The sequence below is a fragment of the Tachyglossus aculeatus genome, chromosome 4 (genome assembly GCF_015852505.1).
Source record: "Tachyglossus aculeatus isolate mTacAcu1 chromosome 4, mTacAcu1.pri, whole genome shotgun sequence".
NCBI classification, from domain to species: Eukaryota; Metazoa; Chordata; class Mammalia; order Monotremata; family Tachyglossidae; genus Tachyglossus; species Tachyglossus aculeatus.
This window is the reverse complement of record NC_052069.1, coordinates 125,771,543-125,793,499: the sequence shown is the minus strand read 5'-3', so window position 1 is coordinate 125,793,499 and position 21,957 is coordinate 125,771,543. Positions and strand designations below refer to the sequence as shown.

At 51.2% G+C, this 21,957-nt stretch overlaps 1 protein-coding gene across 2 annotated transcripts in view; it reads left to right on the top strand.

Moving 5' to 3' along the window:
• RGS3 (regulator of G protein signaling 3) overlaps nt 1-21,957 on the top strand; it is a 159,916-nt gene that overhangs the window by 36,368 nt on the left and 101,591 nt on the right. The window contains exons 9-14 of one of the 2 annotated variants that reach the window (XM_038745097.1): nt 5,023-5,104; nt 5,435-5,540; nt 6,016-6,358; nt 7,396-7,435; nt 15,484-15,680; nt 20,956-21,039. In XM_038745097.1, coding sequence (XP_038601025.1) covers nt 5,023-5,104; nt 5,435-5,540; nt 6,016-6,358; nt 7,396-7,435; nt 15,484-15,680; nt 20,956-21,039 — 852 coding nt within the window. Of the gene's footprint in view, nt 1-5,022; nt 5,105-5,434; nt 5,541-6,015; nt 6,359-7,395; nt 7,436-15,483; nt 15,681-20,955; nt 21,040-21,957 lie in introns of those variants that run through there. The other variant, XM_038745092.1, reaches the window with a different exon arrangement.

Here is a 21,957-nt window from a genome sequence, read left to right as displayed (position 1 = left end):
GCTTACTATGTGCAATGCACTGTTCTAAGTGCTGGGAAGACTGTGAACCCCATGTGGGACGGGGGCTGTGTCCAATCTGATTTGCTATATCTACCTCAGCGCTTAGTACAGTGCCTGGCACGTGGGAAGTGCTTAACAAATACCATTAAAAAAAGCAACAAAATAAAATGAGGCAGGGCTGGCATCAGGCTAAGGTGGCCAGTGGTCTAGTTTCATGCAGCTGGTCTGTCTCCTGTCTGGTACTGATAAAACACCGGGCGCCTCTGTGTCTGGAATTTTTATTTTCAGTACCCAGCCTCCCTCTCCCTCAACTTCTGCTGTTGAATTCCATCGTTTGGAAGCAGCACCCATCTTCACAGGGACCTGGGGAGGAAACACAAAGGCTCTGGAGTAAGCAGAGGAGTCAGGGGTCTCTAAGTTCAGAAGAAATCACCAATCTGGGAAGCAGCATGGCCTAGTGGAAAGAGCATGGCCATGTAGGAGTCAGAGGACCTTGGTTCTAATCCCTGATCCACCACTTGTCTGCTGTGTGACTTTGAGCAAATCACTTAAATTCTCTGTGCCTCAGTTCCCTCATCTGCAGTGGGGATTCAAAACCTGTTCTCCCTCCTACTTAGATTGTGAGCCGCATGTGGGACTTGACTATCTTGTGTATAACCCACTGCTTAGTACAGTGTTCGGCACATAGCAGTTAAATATATATTGCCATTACGAATATTAATGGTGATGTTAGTAATAATCTAGTGCAAAGTGGGGCTAAAGATGTCATTCCATCATACTGTGTGCCTGGCATACCATGAACTGAATGTGACATCATGGGGATTTCTGTGTTGGGCAGGTTTAAAGGGCTGCTGTGCTTCAGATGGAACGCAAGACAGGCAGCCATCTCCGAGCACCCCATCATGACAGTGGGCAGTGGAAAATGCTCTAAATTCAGACATTTCCATATGACATCATGGTGTGATTCTTTATGTCTGGTGCACTGCCCCTGGGGTAACAGGGGCCTGAGTGGGCAGTGATTTTTTTTTTTACTTAATGTGTCCACATGCCAGAAGCCAGTCCTCTCAACAGGTGCTCAATGATAGGGATAATAGAACCTTGGTTTTTGTAGAGCGCTATTATTCACCGAGCTCTCTCACATTACTTATTTCATTTTTCCCCTCACTATAATGCTGTGAGGTATTCATTCACTTGTATTTATTGAGCGCTTACTGTTTGCAGAGCACTGTACTAAGCACTTGGGAAGTACAATTCAGCAATAGAGACAATCCCTGCCGACACCAGGCCTACAGTCTAGAAGTGGGGAAACAGATATTAAAACAAATAAGCAGGCATCAATATAAATAAATAGAATTATAAAATACACATCAAAACAAGTAAACAGGCATCAATATAAATAAATCGAATTATAGATATGCACACAAATGCTGTGGAGCGGGGAGAGGTGGGTAGGGCCGAGGGAGCGATTCAGGGCGACGGGGAGGGGGAGGGGAGCTGAGGAAAAGTTAGGTAGAAAGGCAGGTATTACTAGCCCCATTTTGTAGATGAGGAGACTGAGGTACAGAGAGGTTAAGTAACTTGCCCAGGGTCACCTGGCAGGCTAGTAGCAGAGCTTGGACTCGAACCTGAGACCTCTGGCTTCTAGACCAGCACATTTTCACCACACAATGCTGCCTCAAAAAACCAGAAAATATTTATTAAGTGTTTACCATGTGGCAAGTGCTGGGTTAGATGCAAAGTTATGAGATGGTACATACTCCCTGTCCCACCTGGGGCCCACAGTCTATGTTGTCCCCATTTCACAGCTGAGAAAACTGAGGTCCAGAGAGGATAAGCGACCTTCACAGTAGACTAGTTCATTCATTCATTCATGCATTACTTTAATCATATTTATTGGGCTCTTACTATATGCAGAGCATTGTACTAAGCACTTGGGAAGTACAAGTCAGCAACATGTAGAGATGGTCTCTACCCAATAACGGGCTCACAGTCTAGAAGGGGGAGACAGACAACAAAACAAAGGGCTTTTGTCTCGCCTAGGTCACCAGAACCTCACCAAGAGGTGTACAGGCAAGGCTCAGAGGTGAGGCAGCTGGTCTCTGGGTGAAGGGAAGGCCTGTGTTTCTGCTCCCCACATGCTGACCCGGGAAGGAGGCCCCAGGATGTCCATCAGTGTGGCTCAATGGAAAGAGCATGGGCTCGGGAGTCAGAGGTTGTGGGTTCTAAGCTCTGTCACTTGTCAGCTGTGTGACTTTGGGCAAGTCACTTAACTTCTCTGTACCTCAGTTACCTCACCTGGAAAATGGGGATTAAGACTATGAGCCCCACGTGGGACAACCCGATCACTTTGTATCTCCCCCAGCACTTAGAACAGTGCTTGGCAAATAGTAAGCGCGTAACAAATACCATTATTATTATTATTATTGTTATCATCATCAGACCACTAGCCTATCCTCCTCCACTCGGAGCTGCTACCCCAGTGGACCACCCTTGGAAGCAGCAGTGATACTGCCTCTGGAGGATGCGGAGGGGGCAGAAGAAAGCAGAGCAAGGCGAGGGCTTCAGTGCGCAGAAGCCGAGCAGGATGGGTGGGTGGATGGGGGCCCAGACGGCATATGAAGGAGAACTCTGGCTGGGCCTGGCATTTTGAGTGAAGGATTGGCTGCTTCCACACCCTTCAATATCCCTCACTCTCACCCCGTAGAGGCTAAGGAGGCTGCCCACCTGACTACGGTAGAGGGTGGGTTCCTCTGGGTCACCACTTCCTTAATAATAACCATTTTATTTGTTAAGTGCTTACTATGTGTCAAGCGCTGTACTAAGCGCTGGGGTAGATACAAGATAATCAGGTCCCATAGGGGCTTCACATTCTAAGCAAGAGGGAGAACAGGTATTGAATACCGATTTTGCAGATGCAGGAACTGAGATGTAGAAAAGTGAAGTGATTCAAGGTCATGCAGTAGACGAGTGGTGGAACAGGGATTAGAACCCAGAACCCCTGACTTCTAGGCCCATGCTCTTTCCACCAGGCCACTCTGCTTCTCTGCTTCTCTCCCTCCTTTCTCCTGGAATCAGTCCCTGGTCTTGGTTTTCCCTGACAGAGTCCTCACCTGGTTCTAATCCTCCCTCTCTGACCATTCCTTATTTGCTGTCTTTGCCAGCTCCTCCTTGTTTTCTTCCTGCCTAACTGTAGGTGTCCTCCAAGGCTCCATCCTGGGTGGTCTTCGTTTCTCAGGCCACACTCCCTCCCTCCCCAGGAGCTCACCTGCTGCTACCACTCTTTGTGTTTTGCCCCAGATTCTACCTCTCCAGCCCCAACCTCTCTCTTGCTGTGCATTTCCTCTGCTTCTAGGACCTTTTTTTAAAAAAAAATGGTATTTGTAAAGTGCTTATTATGTGCCAGGCACTGTACTAAGCGCTGAGATTGACGTAAACAAATCGGGTTGGACACGGTCCCTTTCCCACTTAGGGCTCAGTCTTAATCCCCATTTCACAGATGAGGTAACTGAGACTCAGAGAAGTGAAGTGGCTTCCCCAAGATCACATGGCAGATGTGACAGAACTGGGACTGGAACCCAGGCCCTTCTGATTCCGAGGCCTGTGCTCTATTCACTAAGCCATGCTGCTTTTGCCTTTTACATTCAGAGAATGCCGTTTCTTTTCCTCTACAATATTCCTTGGATCCACGTCTTCCCCTTGACCTTTATGACCCTGATTCTGGCTTTCCATCTCCTGACCAGACTCCTACATCTGGCTCCCTGAGCCCAGCCTCTTCTCTCTTAAGTCACCCTACACTTTGCTACCCAGATCATCTTTCTGCAGCTGCATTCTGAATCTATCACTGCACTCTTCAAAACCTCCAGGGACCACCTATTTCCCTCTGCATCCAAGAGAAACCTCTTACCATTGGCTTCTAGGCTTTTCACTGACTCTCTCCTGTTCTCTTTATCATCTTCCACCTACTGCAACCCAGATCAGACTCTATACTCTTTCAGAGCTCACCTTACTAATTGTGTTATTTGTTAAGCACTTACTGTATGGCAAGCACTATACTAAGCACTGGGGTAGATACGAGATAATCATGGTTTTTATTAAGCGCCTTCTATGTGCCAAGTACGGTACTAAACACTGGAGTAGGTACAAGGTCATCAGGTCCCATATAGGGCTCACAGTTTAAGTAGAAGGGAGAACAGGAATTGTATCCCCATTTTGCAGATTTGGGAGCTGAGGCAAGGAGAAGTTAAGTGACTTGCTCAGGGTCACACAACAGACAAGCGGCAGAGCCGGAATTAGACCTACATCCTCTGACTCCCAAGCCCATGCACTTTCCACTAAGCTTCACAGCTTCTTACGCTGCTCACTCTCATCTCTCCCACCTCTAATCCACTGCTCACCCTTTGCCTGGAATGTCCTCTCCCTTCTCATCCACCATATGGCTCCCCTCTCTTCAAAGTTTTCCTGAAAACCCATCTCATATATACCCCAATCCCCACCCTTGGTCATCTCATCCCAACTAGTGCCCTTGACACTTGTAAGTATTGATGTATGTAGCCTATTAATCTACAGTTTTCAGTTTTTCCTGCTCTAGCCATGATCAATCAGTTGGTATGTATTGTGAAGTGGCATGGCATAGTGGATACAGCATGAGTCTGAGATTCAGAAGGTCACGGATTCTAACCCTGGCTCCGCCACTTATATGCTGTGTGACCTTTTGGGCAAGGCACTTCACTGGGCCTCAGTTACCTCATCTGTAAAATGGAGATTAAGACTGTGAGTCCTATGTGGGCTCACAGATTAACTTGTACCTACTCCAATGCTTAGAACTGTGCTTGGCTCATAGTAAGTGTTTAACCTGTACTATTATTATTATTGTTGTTATTATTATTATTTGGGTTTGGGCCTCTCTGATGTCCTGGGGATTCTGTAAGGGATTGGAGCCCCTTCCTCGGATTGGGTTAGGGAGAGCCCTGCTGGACCCTGGGGCTAAGTGTGCGTGGGCTTTTGTGTTTGTTTTTTCTATAGATCACAATTCCGAGGGGGAGAGATGGTTTTGGCTTCACCATCTGTTGTGATTCTCCAGTTCGGGTTCAAGCCGTTGATTCTGGTAAGAGACACTTTGTCCCCAAATGCCCAATTCCCAACTCGCTGGGAGGGGTGTGGGTTGGCCTGGACCCTCTGGATTTTCTCTAAGCAAGGCCCCAGACGGGGAGAGGAAAGGGTGGGATGGAGGCTGGGGACCAGAGTGTTGGAGAGTAGGAAGCTGTGTGGTGACAAGGGCTTTGGGGGCTGGAGGTACTGGAAGAGGGAAGGAAGGAGGTTGGCAGGAGTAGGTGGAGGGGTATAAAAGGACTAGGAGAGATGGGATTCTGGGGTGGCAGGGAGGTGAATGGGACCAGGCCCTGTGGGGTTGAAAAGCTACTGTCTCATCCGGCAGGGGGCCCAGCGGAGATGGCTGGCCTGCAGCAGCTGGACACGGTGCTGCAGCTGAATGAGCAACCGGTGGAGCACTGGAAATGCGTGGAACTGGCCCATGAGATCCGGTGACCAGGGACAGTGGGCCGGGCAGTTGGACTCAGTTTCCCCCCAAAGATTGTCCAGTCCTCCTATTGGTGGCCAGTGGTGTCCCCTCTCCCCCAACCCTCCTCTTCCTCTTGCTCTGTCCCCGGGTGGTGCCCCCCTTCCCAAACCATGCCCCCCAGCAGGTCCCTCTGGGCTGCCTTTCCCCCTTCTCCCCTGAAACTGACTACCCTTCCACGATCCCTGGTGCCCCCCACATCCCCTGGGTTAAGTGTCCCCACACCTCCACCACCCCCTTCGTCCCCCGGGCTAGCTGCTCCCCCACCTGAATCCTCTGGGCTAACTGCTCATCCCCACCCCCTCAACGTCCCTTGGGCTAACCACCCCCAGACCATGTCCCACGGTCCCTGGCCTAACTGCTTCCAGCACTGTGTCCTGCTCTCCCCCAGCCCCCTACATCCCTCTAGCTAATCTCTCCCCCACTGCCCTCTCATCCAGGAACTGCCCCGGGGAGATCATCCTGCTGGTTTGGCGCATTGTCCCCCAAGTCAAGCCGGGGCCGGATGGTGGTGTCCTGCGCCGGGCCTCCTGCAAGTCCACCCACGACCTCCAGTCACCCCCCAACAAGCGGGAGAAGAACAGTGCGGTGGGCACTCGGCCTGAGCAGCGTCACAGCTGCCATCTGGTGTGCGACAGCTCAGACGGCCTGCTGCTCGGCGGCTGGGAGCGCTATGTCGAGGTGGGCAAGCGGGGCCAGCACACCCTGCCCCCGCTGTCCCGGCCCCCGGCCTCCGCGGACTCCAACTACATCATCCTGGCCCCGCTGAATCCCGGCAGCCAGGTGGGCAGGGGGCCGGAGTTGGGGGGCAGAGCCTGCCAGCCTGTGCCCAGTGGGCAGGCCCCAGTCAGGGGTACCCGAGAAGCTGGAACCCTGGACTGGCCATGAAGATGACCAGCCTGGTGGGCTCTCAGCCAAGCCACGCTTGGGCTCAGGTCAACTTTCACCCGTCCGATTCAGCTTCTCTTTGGGGAGGAGACGGAGGGTCCTGGCCTTTGCGGCTATGGGAGCAGAGCAGTGATTGACGATCGGAGAGCTGGTCCCTGTCCTCTAGGGGCTTATGCTCCACATCGAGCACGGTGCCCTATCAGACAAGGTGGATGCTCCGTCAGGCAGGGTGGACGGGCTGACGGTGTGGATGTGGCGTTGGGCAGGGTGGGCGTTTAGGTATTGTGGACACTTCTTGGGACAAGGACCAGCCTTGACAACATTGTCCATAAATCATACAGCCAAATGAATACCAAATAGCAGGACTTTATTCATAACTGAATGGTCTTTGGGTCCCTTCATGGACTGTGTAATAATCTGTGTCAGACTCAGAATTCTAGGGCGTCCTGCACTGCCCTCTGCCCCCACTGCTTCAAAATAGACTCCAGTATCTCGGGGCCTTTTTTTCTAAGAAGCAAAACCAATGACCCTCCACACACTTCCCCTCTGGGTGTCCAGAGAGGAGAGGGCCAAGGAGCAGTGTGGGGGAGGAGGGGGAGCCCCCACTGGGCTCCTGGTGCCACTTCCTGCAGCCACTCCCCCAGTTCCCTCAGGAAGTTGGGGTGGCAGTGGTGGGAGGAAAAGGGAAAGAGCTTCTGGAGCCGCAGTCCAGTTGTGGCATTGGTGGGAGGGAGGTCTTGCCTTCTCCTGGCACGCCCATAGCTCCCTGGCTATATCCTTTAGGGAAGGGCATTGGCCAGATGGGGCTGAGGAGGGGGATATCCATTAGTGGTAACCTGTGGGCGGGCCCTCCAGACAATGCCTCATGACCCAGACCCCTTGCGGGCCTCTCTGCCATGGAGCTGATGTGGTTTTGCCTGTTCCCTTTCCAGTTGCTGAGGCCAGTGTACCAGGAAGACAGCATCCCAGAGGGTAAGTCGCACCCTGCCCTTTCTCCCAAGGACCATTGCCAGTGGGGTCATGAATGAGATCTGGGCCAGCCCCTTCCCCCATGGTGCAGTGAGGGGTGATGAGGCCAAACCCTTCTGGTTCCTCTGGGGCCGGGATTTTGGTGGACACAGGCAGGTTTTCAGAACTCCTCCATCTCCAGTCTCTGGGGATTTCTCTTTTGCATTTTCCCAGTCCTGTCTACTATCCTATAGTAATTCCTGAATCTGTGCAGTACTTCGATTTTTTTTCCAAAGGGCTTTAACATCCATGATTTCAGCTTGCCCTCACATCAGCCCCGAGGGGGCTTCCCACCTCCATTTTGTTGACGAGAAAACTCGAGCCCAGGGAGGATTAATTGCCTTGTGTAAGTCCCAGAGCAAGCCGGTGTCAGAGCTTGGATTAGACCCCAGAGCTCCTTGCTCTGAGAGCTGTGAGCTTTACACTGGGCTGTGCTGTCTCCAATCAGAGGAACCAAGCTCCCCTCTTCCTCCCTCATCCCTGCATCCACCAACCCTGGTGTCTATTCCCCTCCTCCTCCTGCAGCCAAGTGTGACCTTAGCAGCTGACCAGATGGAAGAGTGCCAGCAATTTTACTTTCCCAGACTCAGAGTGCTGCCGACCAAAACGGCCTAGTTTCCTCCAGCAAGGAATCAGCTCTTTGCTTCATCTTTGCTTGGTTTTGGTGATGTTATCCCCGCGGCCCCAGGCCGAGGAGGAAGACAGGGCCGGAAGGCCAGGAAAATCATCAGTCACAGAAGGTGTGACTCCCTAGGCTGTAGCCGGATCTGGGCTTGTTCTTTGGAACCTCCTACAGTGGCCCTGTCTGATGCTGTCCAGATGCTGCGGGGCCACTGTTTTCCTATATGGTCTTAACCATCAAGCCCCTAACCTGTACGTCCCACTTTTGAGCCCTGTATCTCCCCCTGCTTCTATGGGACTGAGTCTTTGGCCACCCCAACTGATCTCCCCTCCTGCCCATGGCACCCCAACATTTCTCCTAGAGGTTGTTATATCTTCTCCTGGCCTGCTGGGTGATCTCAGGAAAGTCACTTAACCTCTCTGGGCCTTAGCTTCCTCCCCTCTAAAATGGATCTCTGTTTCTTTCCATTCCTAAGGCAATCCCTCATGTTGGTCAGCTAATCTTAGGCTTAAGCTTTGACAGTTGTAAATTGTGTCATGTTTCAGTGCAGATGGCCTTGAATGGCTGAGTTTGCATTGTATCCTAGGGAATTTTGCCCTGAAATGGCATCCCTGGAAGGGCATGACTGTCAGTGCTGTTCTCTTCTCTCTTTCCTTTTGTCCAGTTGTCTGCACTCTTGTGGGGTCGTGGGGTGGTCCTTGAGGGGCAGCTGATCAGAGGGCCAGGTAGGACAAGAAGAGCATTACCTGCAGAGTGGCAGGTCTGGTTACTGTGCTCCTGCTAGTGTTGCTGGGGTCTGTGTGGAGGTGAGACAAGTTGAAGGTAGGGACATAGGTTTCCAGAATGTTAGTTTCCTGTGTGCATTGCCCCATTTGTGTTCACTTGGTAGCTCTCTTCTCCTCCATCTTTCCCACCTTCCTCCTCCTTTCCTCCTTTTGCTCCCCATTGTCATGACACAGTCCCCTCCTGCTACTCCTGCTGGGCACGGGAACTCACTGGTCCTGCCTTAGGCCTCATGGGTGGCAGGGTGGAACCTGGAACCAGTGACTCTATTGCCCAAAGCAGGACATTTGGTCCTGCTACCATTAACCAGCAGGGGTAATCAGCACAGTCTCGGGGGGACCGGGTAGCTTATTGGCTGAACTGAGCATTTTCAGGGCTGAGCTGACCCCTGTAACCCACAAGGACCCTGGAAATGTTTTCAGTAGGGTATTACCAAGGCTCCATCCTTTCAAGCCTGCTGAGAAAGGTGTGTGTCGGGCCCCACTTGCTCTAGCCACCTCTTTCGTGTCTTATAATAATAATGATAATGACATTTATTAAGCATGTACTATGTGCAAAGCACTGTTCTAAGCACTGGGGAGGTTACAAAGTGATCAGGTTGTCCCACAGGGAGCTCACAGTCAATCCCCATTTTACAGATGAGGTAACTGAGGCGCAGAGAAGTGAAGTGACTTGCCCAATTTTTCTGGATGCTCTGTAGCTCCACTGGGCCCTGGGGGCTGGAGGAGGTGGGGGCTGGGGGTGGAGGGGAAGGAGGGAATAGGTGGGTGGCTTCACCCCATCTGAGGGGCACAGGACTGAGAGGCCCCCCCAGCCCTTGGATCCTACAGATTCTTAGGAGGGCATTCTCCTCTTCTGCATTTTGATGGACAGTGGTAAAAACCTTCCAGTCAGCTTGAAGTCAGGGGATTATACATCTGGAACAGGGTCCCTGCTCTGGCTTTCTTGGGGTCCTGCCTGCAGGATGCATTCTTCGGGGTCCCATCTGGGAGTGCACAGAGGGCTCGGACACAGTCTGGGATGTGCCAGGGGAGGCCAGGCAGTCTGGTCCTCTATCATTTTCCTGTGAATTGTGCTCAGCTCCCCTGAAGAGTTCATATCCCCTTCTCCACTTCCCAGTGCCCCTCCCTGCCCCAGAAGTGGTAGCTGGGGAGGGGGAGATTTAGAGCCAGGGGTCGGGGAAGATGTAGACGATCCTGGGGGAGGTGTCTGCTTCCCCGGGGTGATACTGCCTCGGCTTTACCAGGATCCATTGTCTGGGAAGCCCCTCAGCACTAGCCCAGCTCTCGTCCCTTTTCCTTCCCCATCCTCCTCACAGTTTTCCTCTCACATTTCCCAGAAGGGAAGCTGCATGGCCTAATGAAATGAACCCAGTCCTAGGAGTCAGAGGACCTGGGTTCTAATCCTGACTCTGCCACTTCCCTATTGTGTGACCTCAGGCAAGTCACTTAGCTTCACTGTGCCTCTGTTTTCTTGTCTATAAAATGGGGAACTGTGTGGACTAGGACTGTGTCTGATCTGATTGTATTGTATCTTCCCCAGAGCTTAGTATAGTGCTTGGCACATAGTAAGGAAGTACCTCAACTATTATGATTGTTAGGTGGGACACTGAGGGAGGAGGCTCAAGGTTCACAAGTCAGCAAGAGAAGCTCAGGATCCACCTGCACACAGTAAGCGCTCAATAAATATGATTGAATGAATGAATCCACCCAATGTCTTGGACCAGCTGCCTTTCCAGAGGATTATGGGTTCGAATTCTGACTCCACCACTTGTCTGCTGTGTGACTTTGGGCAAGTCACTTCACTTCTCTGGGCCTCAGTTATCTCATCTGTAAAATGGGGATGAAGACTGAGCTCCATGTGGGACAACCTGATTACCTTGTATCTACCCCAGTGCTTAGAACAGTGCTTGGCACATAGTAAGTGCTTAACAAATGTCATTATTATTATTATTATTATCATGGTGACTTTGTGTCCGAGCCAGTCCTGTAGAGACAGCCGAGGCAGGGCTGCCTGGGCCAAGGGCAGAACTGGGTCGGAACAGAGACAAGGAATCTGCCACCATAATTTTGCCACAGAGGCTTCCTGTGCCTGAAAGAGGAAGGAGAAAACACCTTGGGGAACACCTGGGATGCCCAGCTCCTGCCCAGGGTGCAGGAGGCTACTGGAGATGTTGCCAGAATCTGCTCATTAGTTGATCTTCTGGGGCCCTATAGCAGCTCCTCCTTCTGTTCCTCCTCCTCCTCTTCCTCCTTCCCTGCCTAGCTGGGGTCCTGGGTGGCAGACGGCTGAGCCCTGGGCAGTGACTGCATAAAATCAGTGATTTTGACCCACCTTCCTCTGGAGAGTGGAGAGGCCCAATTTGGAATATCCATCCAATCCCTGCCTGACTTGCAGGACCCAAAGGATAGTAGCTGGGGTCTTTGTGCTTTCTCCTCCGACAGGGTTGGGTCCATTGGAAAGGAGTGCATGTTGGATAGGCAAGGATTTGGTCTGTATTTGGAATCTGTTACGTGGCCGGGGGATCCCCAAGGTTTTGTTAGAGAGCAGCTGCTGGAATGGGAGAATGGGTTGGGAGAGGAGGGGAGAGGAGAGGAGGGGAAAGCAGGGGAAAGGAAGGGAGGTCATTGAGGACAAGAGCCAGTTTTCCTCTTTCAGCAAAACCCAGTGGAAAGTGGTAGCCATTGGTAAGGCTATTCCCCCATATGCCTTGTTACTCACCTATACCTGGAGCTTCCATGGAGCGAGGCCCTTCCTAGATTGAGAAACTAAAGAAGAGAGGTGATTGGTCAAGGGCACAGTGTGTACACATGTGTTCACATGCACTTCTAACTTGGTCCAATATAAGGAAAGGGTGGTTGATAGGCATACACCCACCCTGGGAGCTGTGCACACACATACACACACACACTTTCTCTCCCCTTCTCTCTCTCTGTCTTATACAGACACACACCACCACCCTCCTCCTCCTCCTCCTCTTCCTCCTCCTCCCCCTCCTCCGTCCTCCTCCTCCTCTTCCTCCTCCGTCCTCCTCCTCCTCTTCCTCCTCCTCCTCCTCCCTGTCCTGAGAGTCAGAGGACCTGGGTTCTAATCCCAGCTCTGCCACTTGTCTGCTGTGTGACCTTGGTCAAGTTACTTCACTTCTCTGAGCCCCAGTCCCCTCAAGCGCTTAGTACAGTGCTTGGCACACAGTAAGCACACAGTAAATATGATTGAATGAACTAATTAATCCTCTGCAAGAGTGGGGATTCACTACCTGTTCTCCCTCCTATTTAGACTTTGAGCCCCTTATGGGACCTGATTATCTTATAACTATCTCATGCTTAGTACAGTGCTTGGCACATAGAAAGCACTTAACAACAACCACAATTATTGTTTGGGAAGAATTCCATGTCTGGAGAAATTGAGAGGGGTCTTTGACGTCGTTATCATCATTATACTTTCTAGACTGTGAGCCCGCTGTTGGGTAGGGACTGTCTCTATGTGTTGCTGACTTGTACTTCCCAAGCGCTTAGTACAGTGCTCTGCACACAGTAAGTGCTCAATAAATACGATTGATTGATTGATTATACTTCCAGGGCGCCTTTGCCGTGAAATCCCAGGGAAACTTTTTTCACCCCCTGCACTCTTCCTCCTGGCTAAATAGTGCCTCTTGGGGAGCAGATTCTCTGACATTGGTGCTAAAGGGTCTGCAGGGTGGACGCTGGAGGGGGGCAATCAGGGACCCGCCACCCAAGTTCTGTCCAATCCTCCCCTTTGGAAACACTTCATAGTCTCCTGCAGGCTGGCTCTGGCTCTTTCCCCCATTTCCCTTGTTGGGTGGCTGGGATGCTGGGAAGGGTCGATCTGTGAGGCCTACCGTGAAACCCTCCCATTTCCCAGTGCTGGGTCTCTGGCTCAGCCTCCACCTCCCTCCCTCCAACCCTGATCTCTCTTCAGGAGGGTTAGCTGCTGCAGCCACCTCTACTGTAGTCTCTGGCTCCGGGGGTCACCGCTGCATCCCTGCTCTCCTAGGGAGCAGACTCTGACAGCGGCAGCGGTGGTGGTGGTGGTAACGGCAGGACCTGTGCCGGTCACAAGGCCACTGGCCACAGTGGGGAAGCGGCAGCAGGGGTGGGACAATTTTATCCTCCCTTCTCCCTCTGATTCCGGTTTCTTCCACCACAAGGACCTTGAGAGCGGGTGACTCTGCTCGGGGCACGGAAGCAGGAGCAGGAGACACCACAGCTGTGTGTAGCCTTCCCTGCTCTTCCCCTTCCACTGCTGCATCTCCCTGATGACCTGCTCACATACTGGTCTTGACTTTTGCCATTATTTTTACTAACCTGGGTTGCTCCCTGGAGGTCGTGTTTGACGTGATCTTGAAATTAGAAAGTACCAGCATCAGAGTTCATGTGGTGCTTACTGCGGATGGAGCACCAGTCTGGGTTTCTGCCACGGATGGAGCGCTGGCTGGGTTGGGCTGAGTGCCTACAGTGGACAGAGCACTGGGCCGAGTGCCTGCTGAGAATGGAGCACTGGCTGGGCTGGGTGCAGGGCACTCTACTGGACACAGTGTGAGTGCAAAACATTCTTCTGGATGACTACTGTGTTCAGAGTGCTGTGCAAGGTGCCTGGGAGCACACAGTAATAGTAGGAGACAATCATATTTTTGTTTGTCTTTCCTTTCATATCTGTCACCAACCTCCTTCCCTCCTTATTTTTAGATTGTGATCCCTTTGGGGACCAGGGACCAGGTCCATTATATCATCCATGTATTTCTTTCCCAGGGCTTAGTACAGTGCTGGGCACACTGAGAAGCAGCATGGCTCAGTGGAAAGAGCCCGGACTTTAGAGTCAGAGGTGATGGGTTCAAATCCCAGCTCCACCAGTTGTCAGCTGTGTGACTTTGGGCAACTCACTTAACTTCTCTGGGCCTCAGTTACCTCATCTGTAAAATGGGGATTAAGACTGTGAGCCCTCCCTTGGGACAACCTGATCACCTTGTAACCTCCCCAGCGCTTAGAACAGTGCTTTGCACATCGTAAGTGCTTAATAAATGTCATTATTATTATTATGATTACAGGCACATAATCACTTAATGAATACTATTAGCATTGCTGAGCGGAAGCTCTTGGTTTTCACTTGGGTGCGATACAAGATCGGGGATGACCATTTATTCCTGGGTGTCTTTAAGACCTGTTATGCAACTACTATTGCTATGGAAATCTTTCACGAACCAAATACTAGTTATGATAATAATAATAATGATAATGGTATTTGTTAAGTGCTTACTATGTGCCAGGCACTATACTAAGCTTTGGGGTGGATATAAGCTAATCAGGTTGGACATAGTCCCTGTCCCATATGGGTGCTCCCAGTCTCAATCCCCATTTTACAGATGAGGGAACTGAGTCCCAGAGAAGTGAAGTGACTTCCCCAAGGTCACACAGCAAAGTCCGATTAGAACCCATGACCTTATAACTCCCAGGTCCTTGCTCTATCCACTATGCCATGCTGCTTCGCACGGTTATCTGTGACCTCTAGGAGCACAGGGTCTAGTTTATAATGGATGCAGAGAAACTGCAGTGAAAAGTGAAAAGACTTATGACAGGGCTGAAATTGAAGTCATTCATCCCAGAGAAGAGAATGCTGAGAGGGTGATTTTCTGAGACTGAGGGGTTTTATGGGGAATACCCAATCTGGTGGCTAATAAACCTCAGGCTAATGCTCTAATCTCAATCAAATGGGGTTTCATTCCAGACCTGCTCCTCTTTCTCCTGGGACTTCTCCCTTTTTTTTTTTTTAAAAAAAGAGGTATTTGTTAAGCACTTACAATGTGCCAAACGCTGTTCTAAGCACCGGGGGAGATACAAGTTTATCAGGTTGGTCACAGTCTCTGTCCCACATGGAGCTCACAGACCAAGTTGGAGGGAGAAGGATTTAATTCCCATTTTATAGATGAGGAAACTGAGGCACAGAGAAATGACATGACTTGCTCAAGGTCACACAGCAAGCAATTGGCAGAACCAAGATTTGAAACCAAGGCCTCTGACTCCGAGGCCCATGCACTTTCCACTAGGCCATGCTGCTTCTCAACCAAGTTAATTGGCCTTTCCGGACTGATTAACGTGGAAGCCTTCCATGGTGATGGTGACGGGGAGGGAAGGTCACCTTTGAGAAGAATTCCCCCTTGATCCCCAGGTTTGGAACAGCAACAAATTGTCCCCTTATTTCAACTCAGAAGAGGCAGAAATAGAAAGGTCCCTCCCCTCTCTGGTATTGGTTCACAGGAAGTATTCTCTGGATGACCTCCCATCCCCATTGACTGACAGAGGTGTCAGAGTAGGAGCCGGATGCAGTTGGTGGGAACTGAGCTATCCATCTGCAGTGAGGACGTCTATTCTCCAGTTGCTTTCTTCCCTCAGTCAGCGCTTTCCAATGTCCTTTGGGCTGTGGAGCTCCCTGAAACAGGGAGAGCATGGCAGTTAGATGAGGGGTAAAGACAAGTGTAGTCTTGGCTCCCAGAGGGTGGCGGGATACCCTAATGCTGTCCATCCTTATGGTGTCACATTGAGGGGTGTTCTAAGCCCCTTGGTGCCCATTCTGCCGACTTCTTTTCTTTCAGACACAGGAAGCTCCAGCAAAGGGAAATCCCACCCAGGGATGGGCAGGAAGTCCCGGCTGATGAAGACCGTGCAGACCATGAAGAACTACGGGAACTATCAGAACTGCACTGTTGTGCGGCCGCATGCCCCCCACTCCAGCTACGGCACCTACGTGACCCTGGCCCCCAAAGTCCTGGTCTTCCCTGTCTTCGTGCAGGTAAGTGGGGAGTCACGTGGCTTGAGCCGAATGATTCTCCCCTGAAGTCTCTGCACACCCCTGGAGAGGAGGAAGGATTCTTGGCCTTATTTTATAGACCAGAAAATTGAGGCCCAAGAAAGGTAAGAGGATTGCCTAGGGTCATATCCAGAGACAGGAAGCCAGGGGCCTGACATTGTGATGCTGGTCCAGGGAGGTGTTCCAGAGACCACGCTCCAATCAGAGAGGTCCTTGTTCCCAGAGTAAGCTGATGCAGTAAGCAAGCTAGGATAGGACCTGTGCCTGGACTGGCAGGTTGGCCATTTGGATCGAGAGGAAGAGACAGATCTTCAAGGTGTGGTGGAAGAAAAGCTGAAGGTATTTGGGGACAGATGGAATATAGGGGTTGAGAGAGAAGGAGGGGTCAAGGACAATGCCAAGGTTATGGGTTTCAGTCATTCGACCAATCAGTCATATTAAGTGCTTATTCTGTGCAGAGCACTTGGGAGAGTACCATTGGACAGAATCAGTAGACCTGTTCCTTGCCCATAATGAGTCTAGAGGGAGCATACAGAGATGGGGAGGATGGTGGTGGTGTCAAATGTGATGGGGATGTTAAGATGAGGAGAGAATTTGGGAGAGAAGGTCACAGTAAGTCTTTTGGACACTAAGTCTAGACTGAGCCCCCTTTTTCCTCCTTCCCCTCCCCACAGCACCTGTATATATATTTGTACAGATTTATTACTCTATTCTACTTGTACGTATTTACTATGCTATTTTGTCAATGATGTGCATCTAGCTTTACTTCTATTTATTCTGATGACGACACCTGACCACATGTTTTGTTTTGTTGTCTGTCTCCCACTTCTAGACTGTGAGCCTGTTGTTGGGTAGGGACCGTCTCTGTATGTTGCCAACTTGTACTTCCCAAGTGCTTAGTACAGTGCTCTGCACACAGTAAGTGCTCAATAAATATGATTGAATGAATGAATGAACTCACCCACCTCAGTGCCCGTGGGATATCAATCAATCAAGCAGTTGTGTTTATTGAGAGCTTACTATGTGCCGAGCACTGTACTAAGTGCTTAGGAAAGCACAGTACAAGAGTATTAGCAAACAGTTCCCTGCCCATAACAAGCTTATAGTCTGGATGAGGAGACAGACATTAATATAAATCCTGGTAGAGATGTACTGGAGGCAGGAAGAAATATAAGATTACAGAGGAGGAGGAGGGAGGTCAGGGATGGAGAGGTAGATTTGGGAATCATCAATGTAGAGGCAGTAGTTGGAGCCATGGAAGGAGGGTGACCACCGTGAGAGAGTGAGTGGACAGTGATAAGAGAAGAGGACCCATAAGAGAACCTTGAGGGATATTCACAGTTAGGGTGTGGAAGGCGGAGGAAGAGCCCATGACTGAGGTCTGACTTGGCCAGAGCTGAAGGAAGAAAGCCAGGAAAGAGCAATGTCAATAAAACTCAGGTGAAATAGTGTTTCCAGGGGGAAGGGAGGGTTTCACAGTGTTGACTGCAGCCGAGAAGTTGAGGAGAATTAGAATAGACCAGAGAGTCCGTTCCTGGGCAAGAGGGCAGGCCTCTTCTCCCTCTCTCCCTCCCCACACTCCTCCTCTCTCATTTGACTTGTTTCCTGACTGCCTTCTGAAGTGGGGAAAAGCCGGTTCTTGGCGATGGCTGCTGGAATAGCAACTTTGAGGTGATGGGGAGGATTGATGCCTTCCCAACATACCCTGACCCCATCTGATCGTCACAGAGCACTTTCAGTCATTCATTCAATTGTATTTATTGAGCGCTTACTGTGTGCAGAGCACTGTACTAAGCGCTTGGGAAGTATAAGTCGGCAGCATATAGAGACAGTCCCTACCCAACAGTGGGCTTACAGTCTAGAAGGGGGAGACAGACAACAAAACAAAACATGTAGACAGGCGTCAAAACCATCAGAATAAATAGAATTATAGCTATATGCACATCATTAACAAAATAGAGTAGTAAACATGTACAAGTAAAACAGAGTAATAAATCTTTACAAATATATACAAGTGCTGTGGGGAGGGGAAGGAGGTAGGGCAGATGAGGGGGCCATGGGGAGGAGGAGGAGGAGAGGAAAAGGTGGGGAGGCTCAGTCTGGGAAGGCCTCCTGGAGGAGGTAAGCTTTCAGTAGGACTTTGAAGAGAGCTAGTTTGGCGGATGTGTGGAGGGAGGGCATTCCAGGCCAGGGGAAGGAGGTGGGCCAGTGGTTGACGGCGGGACAGGCAATAATGAGGCACAGTGAGGAGGTTAGTGGCAGAGGGGTGGAGGGTGTGGGCTGGGCTGTAGGAGAGAAGGGAGGTGAGGTAGGAGGGGGCGAGGTGATGGAGAGCCTTGAAACCAAGAGTAAGGAGTTTTTGCTGGATTCATAAGTTGACAGGCAACCACTGAAGATTTTTGAGGAGGGGAGTGACATGCTCAGAGTTTTTCTGTACAAAGATAATCCAGGCAGCAGCTTGAAGTATAGTCCGAAGCGGGGAGAGACAGGAGGATGGGAGATCAGAGAGGAGGCTGATGCAGTAATCCAGTCAGGATAGGATGAGAGATTGAACCAGCAGGGTAGCGGTTTGGATGGAGAGGAAAGGGCGGATCTTGGTAATGTTGTGGAGGTGAGACCGGCAGGGTTTGGTGATTGACAGGATGTGTGGGATGAATGAGAGAGCAGAGTCAGGGATGACACCAAGTTTGCGGACTTGTGAGACGGGAAGGATGGTAGTGCCGTCTACAGTGAGGGGAAAATCCGGGAGAGGACAGGGTTTAGGAGGGAAGATAAGGAGCTCAGTCTTGGACATATTGAGTTTTAGATGGTGGGCAGACATCCAGATGGAGATGTCCTGAAGGCAGGAGGAGATATGAGCCTGGAGGGAGGGAGCGAGAGCAGCGGCGGAGACTTTCATGCACTGTGACGGCATGACTGGGCTGAACAGAGCCTAGGAGTTTCAGTCTAACCCAGATGGTAGCAACACAGAAACAGTGGACTTGGAATGCCTACTACAGAATGTTGGCTTTCAGTCACTCGATTGGTATTTTATTTAGTTCTTACTATGTGCAGAGCACTGAACTAAGTGCTTGGGAGAGTACAGTACAACAGAATTAGCTGATATGTTCCCTCCCCATAATGAGCTTTGACTCCTTCTGCCCTTGGAGGTGTTTGCTTATCCTGGGCTCTGGCAGGTGGAGTGAGTAGAGACGGAGGTGAAGGGAGGGGAGAGTGGGGAGGTGTGGGGGTCTTGCTCCAGCCAGTGAGAATCTCACGGTTTGATCTGGAAGAGAATGAGACCCCACTGAGAATCCAACTCTGCAGCAGGATGGAGTCTGCCAGGATGGGGAAAGGGGACAGGAAAGTGACAAGGGTTGTCCTGGGAGAGGGCTTATTGGGCCTGGAATGCCACACAGAGCCAAGGGCAGGGGGGTGTGGTACAAGCAAGGGGCTGTCATAGCCCCGTGATCTTGGGGAACCCCCTCACTTCCACAACCCTAATGGGAGCTGGAGCTGTTGGCCTTTCTCAGAGCAGGGAAAACAGTCACTTTTTAAAAAATAGTATTTAAATGCTTCCTAAGTGCCAGGCACTGTACTAAGCACTGGAGCAGGTTTGTTTGTTTTTTTTCAATCAGGTTGGACACAGTCCATGCCCCACATGGGACTCTAAGTCTTAATTCTTATTTTATGGGTGAGGTAACTGAGGCACAGAGAAGTTAAGTGACTCACCCAAGGTCGCATAACTGACAGGTGGCAGAGCTGGGGTTAGAACCCAGGTCCTCTGACTCCCAGGCCCGTGTTCCTTCACGTGGGCCATGCTTCACTTCCCAACTGTGACGTGAAAGGACCTGGAATGTTTTCTGCCTGCAACCCTGGGAACTGAGGCTGGGAAGAGGCCAACTGGTGGTAGGAGCTAGGAGGGAATGAGTCCCTGGGTGGGGGCTGGGGCTGTGGTGAGGGCCTGCTTTGCCCTGGCATCTGTATTGGAGATGTGAGGGATCTTCCCTGGCACTTGGTTTTGAAGGGGAAGGAGGCAGCCTAACTGGGATTTTAAGACTCATTCCTCTTCCTAATTCCCCAGCCACACCACCCCGGGGCTTCGGGCTCCACCCCAATGGTAGTGTTTAGGAGATGACCAAATAAGAACCCATCCAGGCCAGAGTTTCTTGCTTGGCCCGACTCCATGCCTCCTCCAAGGCTGAGTGTTAGTAAACGTGTCTTGCACCAAGTTCAGAAGTTTGTCTAAGCTTCTTTCAGCTGTGGAGCAGCCGCCCTTGTCCTCCAGCAGAGCTGGCCTAAGTCATTTCTGGTTCCTTGGAAACCTAATGTTATTTCTGTTTCTCTAAAGCATATTTACGCATGTGGCATTTGCAGTTCTGGCTCTGAGCACGTCGCCTTTCGTTCTTTTCTGGCCGGACCGATGACCCCCCCGAAAGCAGGCAGGCTTCTGGGAGGGGGAGTTAGCCCCTTCCTGGGTGGGTCTGGGCCCAGGGGCTGGGAGGGCCAAGAGGGCCAGAGGATGAGAGAACTCACTGGGTGTGTTCAGCTGCTCCATTTGAGAGGATGACCTGGCTTGGCTGGGAGGAAAGAGAAGTGGGTGGGTGGAGCAAGGCTGCTAGTAGCTCCAGGGACTTTGTAGAAGTCTGGGAACTAGGTGGGGTGGAGGGAAGAGCGAGGCAGGACTCAGAGGGGCTCTGCCACGTTGGAACTGAGTACAGCTCCTCAGTCCCAGAAGGGTTGAAGCAGGTCGGAGCCCTGCATGGGACAACACTGGCAAGGGCAGGGGAGTGAAAGACTGGTGGCCAGCGAGGCGGTCAAGGGATCAGGGTGCCGGGGAGCAAGCCACTGGGATGCCCAGTGAAGAAGGGGCTGTCTCACAGGTTGGTAAATAGGGAGTGGGTTGTGTAAAACAGTCAGAGTGGAGGGGACCAGCCTCTTCCAGCCCAGAAGCTGGCGAGGGCCTGCAGGGAGCAGTTGCACTTCCTGCTGAAAAGCCACGGGTGTTTAGAGGCCCCTCTGCACAAACAGGCAGTTGAGACAGCAGCACAGTTCCCTGGGGCTCGGGGGATTTTTTTAGTTGTGGGGAGTGGAGGTGTGCAGTGAGGGGGGGATGTGCCTTCCGGCCCCGGCAGGTCAGGAGACAGCTGCTGCTGGGCGGAGAGAATTTGCAGCAAGGGGAGCTGAGGCGAGGTTCTTCTCTGGCTCCCCCGCCCCGCCCGTGCCTCCCACGACATCCAGCGGTCTGTCAGATTTTCCCCCTGTGCTCCATTTTCAGCCTCTTGATCTCTGTAACCCTGCCCGGACACTGCTGCTGTCAGAGGAACTGGTGCTGTATGAGGGCCGAAGCAATACTAGCAAGGTAAGACTTCTGGCTGGTTAGCCAGGCACTGCTGCTTTTCTGGGAGTGGGCCCCCACCCCTGGTGGTTAAGCAGGATCCTTGTCTTCTCCCCCTGCCCCCTTTTCCTGCTTGCCTGGATTCCTGGCTCCCCCACCAGCGGAAGAGCAGAAAGGTGAGCCCTTAGCCCATTCCAGACCACCCTTATTGGCAAGCTCCAGTAAGAGATTTGGCCATAAAGAAAAGTGGAGCTGTGGATCGGCATAAGGAGTGGGGATTACAATAATAATAATCATAACAATTGTGGTATTTGTTAAGGGCTTACTATGTACCAGGCACTGTACTAAGCACTGGAGTGGATACAAGCAAATCATGTCAGGCACAATCACTGCCCGACATGGGGCTCACAGTCTTAATCCCCATTTTACAGATGAGGTAACCAAGGCACAGAGAAGTGAAGCAACTTGCTCAAGGTCACACAGCGGACAAGTGGCGGAGTTGGGTTCAGAACCCAGGCCTCTACTCTATCCACTAGTTCAGCCGCTTCTCTGTCCACAGTGGTGGACAGTTTGTGATAGGAGGGCAGAAAGCCGCCTTTCTTTGTGTTTTTTTGCTACTGGGCTGATCCCCCAATAAAGAGCGCTTCTCATTCGTTCATTTATTCTTTCAATCATATTTATTGAGCGCTTACTGTGTGCAGAGCACCGTACTAAGTGCTTGGAAAGTACAATTCAGCAATAAAGAGAGACAGTTGGGAACCAGGCTTCCTAGCCAGTGTGGGGCACAGTGTGGGTTTTTTAATTTTTCCATCCTGCTCCTTGTTTATCGACAAGTGACTCTTCGATATTGTACCCTTTCTGACTGGGACACTGGGTGATGAAAACTCACCACCCAGAAAGTATGGTGTTCCTTGTAATCGGTTTGGATTGGCTGGGCGTGGA